Source organism: Talpa europaea (genome assembly GCF_964194135.1).
Source record: "Talpa europaea genome assembly, chromosome: 4".
In the NCBI taxonomy this organism is placed as follows: domain Eukaryota; kingdom Metazoa; phylum Chordata; class Mammalia; order Eulipotyphla; family Talpidae; genus Talpa; species Talpa europaea.
The window spans coordinates 139,867,612-139,879,972 of NC_140070.1; the positions used below are offsets into that span (position 1 = coordinate 139,867,612).

Below are 12,361 nucleotides of genomic sequence, written 5' to 3' on the forward strand. Positions count from 1 at the left end.
TCAAAAGCCTATGTTGCATATATTATTTAGCGTTCTCATCAAACCCACATTTGACTGTAACGCTGATTCAAGGAAGAAAGTCCACCACTCACCCATGACTAAGTCTACACTCAACTCTCATTTTTAAGGCAGCACAGCTACAATGACAGCAACTGCTAACCAAAAGGTGATGAAACTTAGTCACTTGCCAGCCCTTTTCTTGCAACAGTGTAGTAATTTCCCTAAGACAATTTGCTACTGAATAATTTTCTGCTGTTAAAAGGCTTACTCTGTAGAAAAACACCACAAATTCCCAGTGTGGAAGTTAACTCCATGGTGGTATAAATATACATATGCATAATTACACAATTTACACTCACACATCATTTACAGAGAACAGTTAACCAAGAGGGTAAATTTGAATGACCATATAAAGTACTTCTGTAAACAAGGTATGACAGGCAGTAAGGAAAACATTCATAGGCTTCCTAGAAATAATCTCAATTCCTTTCATTCTGAAGAAACCGCAGTTAAGGACACAGTTGAATATTAATAATGTTCATTGTATTAAAACAAGAATCAATATTTTACAGTTTAAGAAACTTTACATATATACAAAATTTTTACATTGGGAATGGTATGTATTAAAGCAATAGGTTTTTCAGTCTCACAGATCTATTTTCCTTCAATCAAAGACTTAAATTCTTTCACATTGTGGTCACTTGCAACAGATGTAGCATGATCCAGAGCCCGAACACTTGCAAGGAGTTTTACTATCTGTTTTATATTTTCCCTAAAAGAGAAAAAAAAATGTAGCAGCATATCATTAGTATAAAAAAAGTCTTAAGGGGAAATTTGTTAATGACTTTTTAAGGTTTTGCAATCAATTTTTTCCCAAGCACACACTTTTAAAAAAGGCAAACAAATATGTACAAACTATATACAGAAGGGTAAAATATATATATATATATATATATCCATATTCAACAAAATGCCATGAGTTTAAATGAGTAGCCCAGAGACACAGACCCCACTTTCAAGATAAAAACACCTAAAAATCTCATTCAGCTCTGGTGGGGTAAGACAGGGGAATTAATCTCCAGACTATTTCAGGGCCCTTCCTCCCATTCCTTTCTCTTCTAGAGTCCCAGTTCTTTATGCCCGAACACAAATTATGTGTTCAGATGCGGCATAATTCCACTCCTCCATAATTCCCAGGAAGAACGTGACCTGGTATCCTATCAGCACACCCAGCAGGCATTCTGACGCCTTACTAAGTGATCCTCACTTCACACTCATCAAAATAACCTGGGGCTGTTAAAATACAGACCACCAGGCCTCACCCCCAGGGCTAACTCCTAAGGTTGGGATGGGGTCTGAGAAATCTTTATTTTTAACAAAGCTCCAAATGCTAACAATGCTGTTGGTATAAGAACCACACTTCTTGAGTGACTACTGTAACATTTAGTTTGAACCACTTGGAGAAACAGCATACAATGCTACATTTTAACTGTCTCTTCTTTCTATAAAGTTGCAGTAAGTACCTTTTAAAAGGGAAGGATTATAATATGTAACTTTGCAACCTATGTGGGATCTACTTCATGTGCACTGCATACAGCAGGTGGCTAAATAGCTGCAGAAGTTTTTTTCTTGGAGAAGTACTTATTTGTTGGTATTAAGGCCAAACAAAAACATACACGTATGTATGCACAAATATATACATGTGTGTACATACATATCAAAGTCTAAAAAGCAAATAGGATTTATTTAAGAAAATACAACACACTCAGTAAAAATATTAGTCAATAATTAGCAAGCAACACCACAATGACACACACTAAGAATAAAGATAAAATATACACCAAAGTCTGTCCAAAAATTCTACACTGAAATCTGATTATTTACTTTGATTTTAAATTTTACCTTAAAAACAGCATATTTTTCTCTCAAGAAAATAAGATTCTTTTTCATAGAAGGGGAATAAGGAAAATATTTTGTATTAGGTTATGGCTAATGATGTGAACTAAATGAAAAGGAAACTAACATTAGAAGGGATATGTGAAATATAACTTTCAGAAAGAAAATTTATTCAAATCATCCTAGTTGTAAGTTACTTTTTATGCTAGCGATTTATGCCAGAATCATAAATATCCAAGACAATGTCCACAAAGGGATGTTTCATTCATTCCTAGTTTACAACCCCTGTTAAAAACTGTACTGAGGGCCTCCCCTGGTGGCGCAGCAGTTGGGCGCTGGGTTGAGAAGCCGCCCGCAGCCTCTGCAGCACTGGTTCAACCCCCGGCTGCCGGCGAGGGTCCCACATGGTGCGCAGACCTCTCCTGCCTCCCGCTGCTCCCTTCAGCAGTGTACTTCGTCAGTCTGCCTGTTCTGTTCCCCGCTCTGGTGAATTCTCTCACCTTCCCGTGCTTCTGACTGTACCCAATGCTTGTATAAATAAATAAATAAATCTTAAAAAATAAAAAAACAAAAAACCACACACAAACTGTACTTAAGTGGCAACCACAAAAATATCAAGAGAGACTTCTAGTCCAGGATAAGTACAGAACAAAAATGTTCACAATATAACCTTCAATATACTTTGGCTGTTAGTGACTGTCCTTTCTAGGGTGTACAACGGTGTGATAATAAGCATCCAAAGACCAGGATCCATGACATTCTAAAGGCTGAGACCTCCCCAATGCTCCAGCAAAAGACACAGAGAACAAAGAGTCATTTATTCTCGAGGGCTAATCCTTACTAAGAAGTCTTTCCATTAGGCCTCCATAAATAACATATTTTTAAAAAATTGCGTAAATCTACAAAAATATAGAATGATTTGTATTTTTGGTACATACACCAATACTAAGTAAACATACAGATTAAAGTAAAATATAAACATGTGTCTATTTAAAACATTTTAATAGAATGGGTTTAAATATGACAACCCAAAGACTTTAGAAGTCCCGATTCATTAAATAATCACAATTACCTCGCGTTTCTTTTTTCCACATCAGAGCATCCTATACTGTTTCTGTAAATTGTATCTGCCAAGTGTACAAGGTAGCGACAGAAGTTTTCTAACTGAGAAATAGTTCTTTCTCCTTTCAGATTCATAAACCACTGCTTGGGGAAACAGTTGATTACCTATGAAAAATGCAAAATAAAACAGTTTAAGCAAGATAAATTGGCTAAAAGCTGAATCCAGAGAATGGATATAGGGTATTTATGTAGGAGACTTGCTGCTGGGCTGTATTAACTAATTACTTTGAAGGGGCAGTCTTCCATTTCTTTTCCTTATTTCCCTGCCACTTTCCTGACACCTCACCTCTTTGACCCTTTCTCTCACCCACCTCACTTATTAAGTATCTGGCTTTATCCAATCAACCACTGTGTAAATGTCAGTATCTGTTTCTCATTCTGACTTGCTTTACTACACCTAATTCCCTCAAACTCCTTCCACTTTGCTGTCAAATGGCAGCATTTCGTTTTTTGTTATGACAGAATAGCAGTCCACCAAGTGCTAGATCATATCTTCTAATCCAATTCTCTATCAGCAGTAGTTTGTTTCCATGTTTTAGCTGCTGTACATGGTGCAGTAGTGTAGAGCTTATAGTTTTTTGAGGTGATGGTTTCATGTTTTTAGATAAATGTCCCAGGGTGGAGCTTCTGGGTTGTTACTCTATTTCCCGTTTTTAGCTTTTTATGGCAAATCTAGATCACTTTCCAAAATCGCCATGCCCATCTACATTCCCACCAACTGTGTCACAGGGTCCTCCTTCTCCACATCCTCTCCACACACTAGCTGCTGGGTCTTTTTAAGTGTGCCATTCTCATGGTCAGATAACAACTCGCTCTTCAAAGAAAACAATTTACCTTAACTTACATGCAGTCAAAAACCACAATTCTCTCTCATTTAACTCACATTTTGGGCTTTTTTGATGCTGTCATCTCCATATTCTGAATTCTGAAAAGCCATGAGAATGTATCTGTTCAGTAAACCATCTATTGATAATTCCTGGAGAGTTTTATTGGAAAAAATGCCATACCATTGAAGAAAATTCCCTAATAGCTGTGAAAAAAAATTTAGCAAAAAGAAATATGAAACAATTAAATCAGGTATAATATAAATGACATAGTAAGATAACTTATGACACATAGTACCTTGGCAAAGCACTAATACATATGTTCCTTTAAAGGACCCAGATAGTTCCTAGAATGTCGGAGGACTTAAATCCTAAATTTTAATCAATTTAATTAAAATTAATATTTAAATAATCACATATAGCTTAGTTTAGATATAGAACATTTCCATCACCACAGAAGGTACCACTGGGCCAGTGCTAATTCTTAAATAAATGTTTCCATTCAAAATCAGGCCTTAGCTAGTCCCATAACATTCCCATCCCCACCCCTGGGCAAGACAATTCTTTGTGACTATAACACTGCTGGATTTCACTGCACCAGATTCTGTCACTTGGACTTCTCAAGCTATTCAAGCTCCATACATACAAAGTGAAAGCCCCCAGGCCATCCCACCATGAAGTCTAAGTTTCCAAGTATTTCTCAACTCAGTGAATGGTAATATCCAACTACTCAGGCCAGCCAGAAGTCTGAATGTCCTCCTTGACCTCTTTGTCTCTAGCTGTTTAGTTGTACATTTCTCAGTTCCTGTGGGCCTTTCTCTCCCCAACACATACATATAAGCCACCAGCATCTCCTTCTGGACCCTGCAGCTACTCAGGTGATTATGAGCTCTTCAACAGTCTTTCTGAAGCAGTTACATGAGAAAATGAAAACTCACAGAAAATGATTTCAGTGACCCTTAGTTAATTTTCCCAAGGATAGTACATACAAAAGAAGCTAGTACCACTGAAGATGCCCTGGGGTGGGGGAGGGGGAGAGTTCAGCATAGACAAGGGATTATGGCATCAGGTATTATTCTTTCACTGAACCAAGGTTGAGAAGGGTTGCTCAAGGACTGAGGCTGGTGTGAGTTAGATTCTTTTCTCTACTGTTTACATGGAATGACCTCGGGGAGAACAACAGTGTCTACTGATAGAGCTGTTGTGAGGATTCAACAAGGTATCTACATAAAGGGTAGGGAACACTGCTTGGCATATAGTTAAATAAGAAATGAACACTAATGCCCATTTTCACTCCAATCCATTATCTCCACATAGCAACCAGGGTAATCTTAAACATGGCAACTTGTTCATGTCATTTCCCTGCTAAAAACTCTTCCATGACCCACACACACATATATCACCAACTATCTTCTAAAAGATACAAAAGAAATCCGATGAAGAAATGATAATCTTTCTTTCCAACAGTGGTCTCACTGTTTCTTCATAAAAATGAAGAAACTTACACACTCTGGAAGACTTTTGCAAGAATGAGGACAAGTCACAGACTAGGAAAAAAAGAAAACTCTTTGCAAATCATCTATTTGGTAAGACTTGTTTCCAGAATATAGAACTCAAAGTACAATAAGAAAATCCAATTTTAGGGCCTTCCCAGTGTTGCAGAGGGTTGAGCACAGCGCCGTGGAGCTGTCCACAGCCTCCACATGTGGGTTCGATTCCTGGTCGGCCAGGGAGATTCCTGCATAGCATGGCAGACCTCTCCTGTCGCACCCACTGCTCCTCTCAGCAGTGCTTTTGATCTGTCTGCCTGTTCTGTTCCCCACTCTGTATCTGGTGGGTCCTCTCACCCTCCTGCACCTCTGGCCTGTACCCAAGCAGTTGTATAAATAAAAAATAAATCTTTAAAAAAAAAAAAAAAACTTGACATGTATACTGCTTAAAAAAAAAAAGAAAATCCTATTTTAAAAAATGAGCAGAATATACAGAAACTTCATAAAAAAGAAAAAAGGAATATATATAGATGGCAGACAGGCACACAAAAGCATGCTCAATATCGTCAGTCATTAAGGCTACAAATTAAAACAATGAGATGCCACCACAGACTTGACAGGATGACAAACACTGAAAATAACAAGTGGGTGTGCAGCAAGAATGATGAATATCTGAGTAACCAGAACACTAATATTGCTGGTTTGGAAAACAATTTTGCCTGCATACTTACACAAGTGAAACGGAAACTTTACATACCCAGAAAAAAACCAGCATTCTAACACTTATAGAAGTTTCATTCATAATTACCCCAACTTGGAAATAATCCCAATGTCCCTCAACTGGAAAAATGAATAGAAAACAAAACAAACTATGCTATATCCACTAAACAATGGAATATTACTTAGCAATAAAAAGCAATGAACCACCAATGACACAATCACACTGATAAATTTCAAATTCATGATGTTAAGTGGATGGAGTCAGAATCAGTGACCAGATATTTCATTCACAAGATTTCTTGTAAAGACAATCATAGGGGGAAAAAAAAGACAGACAGAAAAAAACCCAAAAAACAACAATAATAAAAAGAGGGGGATGGCCAGAATATAGGAATAGGCTTGACTACAAAGGGACATGGAGAATTTTGGGGGACATTGTGTTATGTATCTTGATTTGCATAGTGATTGCATGACTATATTTGTTCATCAAAACTGACAGAACACCCTCTAAAAGAGTGAATACTACTGTATGTAAACTATACCTAAAATAAAAACCAGAAAGAATAAGTCCTTTTGTGACCTCCTATGGCTTTAGGATGAAGGTCAAAGTTTTCCACATGACCTAGTTGCTTCTGTTATCATCTGGACATTTATCTCCTCAGTTCTTCTAGTTTACCCTGCTTCTCCCTCACTCAGGGACAACTCCATTTATTCTTTCAGCCTAATACCTTAAATATCACTTTAGGATATTGACCAGTAAAGATCCCTATGCCTGTGTTATATGCTCCCATACTGTCTTGAATGTCCCCTTTAATTCACACCTGCGATCACTTGCTAGCTACCTGTCAACTGTGCTGGATTATGAACTCCATGAAGGCCACACTTCTACCTGTTCAGTGCTATGAACCCAAACTCAGACAAGAACCTGGTCCTTTACTTTCCGAATAAACTGTGGTTTAGCAAGGCACTTGGTTGACTGGTTTGTTCCTTACTTTGGAACTCAGAATTTATTTACTCCTGTAGAAATACCAAACCTGAGCAAACTTTTGGAACAAAATTAGTTTGTAAAGTAGAGACTTTGTACATGTAAACTGACTTAAGTCTATGGAGCTACTTAACAAAGTATATAATTACTTTTCAAATAATAATGCAGGAATTCAAACAAAATCTGAAGCCTTTTGGACACCCTGTGGACACATACCTTAACTGAAGACCAAAACTGTCGTTGAAAAAACAAGTAAGGCCCAGAATTTTTGTTTTCCAAGACACTAAAAGAGAAACACCACGATCAAATATTTTATATGCAAGCATCATCATGAGAGCTCTCTACAAGCAAAATAGGTAAACAAAAGAAATAATTTTCAAACAACTATATTCCTAAAGATAGTAAGTTTAAAAAGTCATAGAAATTTATTCTGACACATGGAGAAAGAACAAAAAGTATTAGTTGCTTTGTTCTGTTTAAAGGGCACAATTTCCCCACTGAGCTTTAAGTCTCTTTGGGCTATAGAACCACATATCTTGAAAGCAACTTCAAGGTAACTTCAGCTTTCCAAAATCTAAGAAGCCTTCTCTGGAAGATAATGAAGATTATCTTTAATGTTTTTAGGGGGTTACTTACTTTTTGGGATATAAGGGCATGAATACATCATCATCTAAAGTTCTTCTCATTCTCAATAAAAGTGCTTTTAGGTATACCTAAACAAAAGTGGATAAATTTTAGTAAGAGTTTGATAAAAGTTAAATTTTAAGAAAAACTATATTCCAAATTATATAACTGCATATTCAATTGTCTTCTCAAATTTTTCATTGAAGGCCCATATTAAACATGTACTGTTCTATGAATCTACCCCTCAACAACTATCAAGCAATAAAACCATTAGAAATTCTTCAACCCCTTAGTATACTATGTAAAGATTTAAGATCAGACACATAATTTTGTTCTTACTTTCTTTATTTATGCATATAAGAACTACAGATGCAGGGGGTGAGAGGATTCACCAGAAGATAGAGTGGGAAGCAGAACAGGCAGATCTGCTGAAATACACTGCTGAGGGGAGCAGCAGGCAAGACATGAGAGGGCTGCTGTGCCATGTGGGTCAGCTCCCTGGTTAGGGACTGAACTCATGCCACAGTGGCTGGCGATAGCTTGATAGTGACATGTCTTTAAACCACTGCACCACCAGGGAGGCCCAATTTTGTTCTTAAAATGAGGACAATGAAAATGTACCAAGGTACCTTTTCCATGCCTGACTAGCATATGAACAGCTCGTGAAGGATGACAGCAATCTGAAGTTTGGGAACTAGCTATAAAACAATACTTAGTTATCTGATGTGCTGCTGAAATGTTGTAGTATTTACATTATCAACTGTTACTCATTCCAGTATTTTTATCCCTCCTTCTCCTCTAAAAAGTCCAGTCCTTTTTTTTTTAAAAAAAAAAAAAAGATTTATTTATTCATGCATGCAAGGACCGGGGTACAGGCCAGAGGTGCGGGAGAGTGAGAGGATTCACCAGAGACAGAGCGGGGAACAGAACAGGCAAACTGACTGAAATACACTGCTGAGGGGAGCAGTGGCCGAGACAGGAGAGGTCTGCTGCACCATGTGGGTATCTCCCTGGCCGGCTGGGATCGAACCCGCACTGCAGAGGCCACAGACAGCTGCACAGCGCTGCGCTCAACCCCTGCGCCACTGGGGAGGCTCAAAAATCCAGTCCTTAAGAGGGTATTTAGTTCCTAAGACTGGAAAGGGGGTGGGTGAAGAGAAGGGTAGAGAATAGCAAAAAGAGCAGCTACGCAGACTAAGACCCTCTCCTTCTATAGATGTTAAAACTGGAAACGATTATGTCAAATTTTGTATATTTTAGGCTACAAGCCGGAGAACCAAACTATTCTGACTGGCTTAGAATGTAAACCATTGATTCTTTAAACTCTTGGACTCATTGTCAAAAGGGGGGTATGTGTGTGAGAGAGAAATCTTTATAGATAGTAATTAAATTACCTGTGTATTTTTGTTTTCTGCATTCACTACTGAAGGATATCCATTTATTAGTTTTAGTGTAATTCCAACCATTCTTGATGTCTGTGTTGTAGAAAAAGGATCCCACATATTTTCAGCTATCACTATTAAGAAAGAATTAGGGTGCGCTGAGATACAGAAATAAATTGCAGTCGACTTAAATCTGATATCAAGTAGTTGTCAACTTGTAAATGCTAATCCTGATCTATTTGTCCTCTCTCTATAGTATAAGCTTCAGCATTCGTTGTTCTATTAACAATGGTAATGATGAAGATGAAGCAAAACAGTCCTCTTATTTTTCTGGAACCCAGTGAAAATAAGGGAAGGGGGAGGATTGTATATTTCTATATTCTAGGAGGTGGTGTCCCAGCACCAAGACTTTTAAATGCTCCCACAGCAACAATTCCTAATCTTTTGTGAAAAATTTGAAGAAATAATGAACCTGTTCCCCAGAAAAACACTTGTCCCCCTGCAAAACTCTCTGCTTCAGGCATTCTTTAATAAGAGTCCCTGAAATTCACCTATGATATTGCCCCCAACTCCAGTCCACTCTAAGGCGGTCTTTCAGTCCCAGGATAAGAAAACTCTATGCTTAGCTATCTGTGCCAGGTGTTATCTTTATCATTTATGATGCATTTTTAATGTAGAAATATGCTTGGGTTAAAAAAAACTTTAAAATCTTCAAAATTTAAAAAAGATTTGAGAAACAGATTAAAACAGAATTAAGAAACCCAGTAAGTATAGGTGTTCAATCCAGAAATCTCTACCTGTTAATTTGGGGAGAATCACCTTTTCCACAATGGTAGGTAATAGCGCCACATCCACATCATCTTTTTCTTGCTCTCGTTCTTCACAACCATAAAAGAGCAAAGATTCAAACCATAGCATATTCTCAAAGTCACGACATTTTGCCTAAAAGATATTAAGAAGGTCATTCACACACTTAAAATAGAGGCTATTACTGCCTTCTAGCCATAAGTGTAAAAGGAAATGGGTTTCACCTTCAATCATACACAAATTAACACTGGAAAAAATATGTGAAACTTTTGTTTTCAGACAACAGACCATAGGAAGTGCAGGTCCAGGCTCCTCAAAGAAAGGAATCAAGTAAATGAGCTCCGGGTCAGCAGAGCAGCAAAGAGCAAGAGACCCTAAGCAGAGCACAACAGTTTGCTGGAAACTAGGAGGTCAGGGAAACTGAGACAGATGAAGCTGTGAGGCAGAAGAAGGAGTTACATAGAAGAACAACTCCAAAACCCATATAGAAGTCCTTTTGAGTCTTTGCTATCCACTACTAAGACACACAGGCACCAGACGAAACACCACAGGTCTGGCAAAGAACCTCTGGAGGTGGGAGCGAAATGGTTCCCAGAGCTCTTATTTTTTTCTGTTCTGTTTCCAGGACTTTAACCTTATTCCTCTTTTCTTTAGAGTTCACAGTCAAGCTGGTTAATCTCGTTAATACCCATGTCTCCATCCATATGCTAGTAACTTCCAAAACCCTATCTTAATTTTTTAAAGATTTATTTATTTATGCATACAAGAGCTGGGGTATGGGCCAGAGATAGGGGTGTGTGTGAGAGAGAGGATTTACCAGACACATAATGGGGAATAGAACAGGCAGACTGACTGAAATACACTGGTGAGAGGAACAGCGGGGAGACAGGAGAGGTCTGCCTTGCCATGTGGGTTGCTGCCTGGCTGGCTGGGGATGGAACTCGTGCTGCAGAGGCCACCCACTGCTTCATAGTGTGGTGCTCAACCCCTTGCACCACCAGGGAGGCCCCCCCCAAACCATATCTTAAACAAAAACACTCTTATGTTGTTGAGTCTGGTCTCCTCCCTTATAAACCAGGCCAACAAGTCCTACCAACCCCACCTCCTTAACTTATCAATTCATCTCACCCTCCTGATTTCTAGTTCAGGTTCTCATTTCACACATGCTGCATTGAGCTTTCCCAAGAGGTTCTAAGGTTTTCTAGGATTAAAGGACAAAGTTACTATTCATTTTTGTTCATATCCCAGTGTCACTACATAAAATTTTACCTGAGAAATATATGTAAATTGAAAAGCCAGAAGTAGCTTTTTTTTTTTTTTTAAAAAGATTTATTTTATTTATTTATACAAGCACTAGGTACAGTCAGAAGTGCAGGAGGGTGAGAGAATTCACCAGAGCCAGAGCGGGGAGCAGAACAGGCAGACTGATGAAGAAATACACTGCTGAGGGGAGCAGCGGGCGGCAGGAGAGGTCTGCGCACTATGTGGGACCCTTGCCCAGCGGCCGGGGATCGAACCGGCGCTGCAGAGGCTGCGGGCAGCCTCGCAACCCAGCGCTCAACCGCTGCGCCACCAGGGAGGCCCCAGAAGTAGCTCTTAAGAAGGGATGGAACATGAAAGAAGAACTAAGATTATATCTAGATGTAATCGATATCAATTAATTATAGCCCCAAGCCTTACTCACTCTGAAAAATCTGACTTCTCTAGCTTTGAGATTAAAATTACCCACATATCATGTGATGAGGCTTTATACCTGACAGAAGTCACCTACCTCAAGAGGAGTCCAAGTGAGAAGCTGCAGCCTTATGAGAGGATTGAACAACTTTGGCAAACAGAGGCCAATGTAAGCATCCTTGTAGGACATGTAGTATTTTGAACGCCAAGCTTCAAACTGAGATTTAATACAATCGATTGAATAGAAACTCTCAAGGACATCTTCAAAAACCTTGCTGGACTCCTTTGAAATGCGATCTAAAAACAATAATAGATCCCCAAATGAACCATATTTTAGTGTGTAGTAGGAAAAACAGTATTTTCAGTGTTTTCTTGTAGTTTGAGTATCAGTAATAGGCTCATTAACAAAGGGATAATTGTTAATTCCAACTGATGAGAGGACAGTGATAAGCTTAGGTCTCAACTGTCTTTCTTTTTTTTTTTAAGATTTATTTATTTATTTTTACAAGAACCCCGGTAAAGGCAAGATTTGCAGGAGGCTGATAGGATTCACCAGCGACAGAACGGGGCACAGAACAAGCAGACTGATGAAATACACTACTGAGAGGAGCAGCAGGAGAGACAGGAGAGGTCTGCTGTGCCATGTGGGATTCTCGCCAGCCGGCCAGGATCGAACCCGCACTACAGAGGCTGCGGACAGCCTCACAGTGCGGCGCTCAACCACCTGCGCCACCAGGGAGGCCCTCAACTGTCTATTATCAGACCTAAGTTCAGGCAATCTTTGTTTTTCAGAGTTTCAATATGTACCATTTTCTGGTACCACTGTTTTTAGGACTG

The 12,361-nt window shown here is 38.8% G+C and overlaps 1 protein-coding gene across 1 annotated transcript in view; it reads right to left on the reverse strand.

Moving 5' to 3' along the window:
• Positions 1–654: 654 nt before the first annotated feature.
• Positions 655–12,361, reverse strand: part of PAXBP1 (PAX3 and PAX7 binding protein 1) — a gene marked incomplete at its 3' end in the record, with an annotated part of 30,808 nt that continues 19,101 nt past the window's right edge. The window contains exons 11-18 of the mRNA XM_084231081.1: positions 11,622–11,821; positions 9,841–9,985; positions 9,056–9,177; positions 7,674–7,750; positions 7,254–7,320; positions 3,902–4,048; positions 2,969–3,123; positions 655–772 (exon numbers count right to left, since the gene is read on the reverse strand). Coding sequence (XP_084087207.1) covers positions 655–772; positions 2,969–3,123; positions 3,902–4,048; positions 7,254–7,320; positions 7,674–7,750; positions 9,056–9,177; positions 9,841–9,985; positions 11,622–11,821 — 1,031 coding nt within the window. The remainder of the gene's footprint in view (positions 773–2,968; positions 3,124–3,901; positions 4,049–7,253; positions 7,321–7,673; positions 7,751–9,055; positions 9,178–9,840; positions 9,986–11,621; positions 11,822–12,361) is intronic.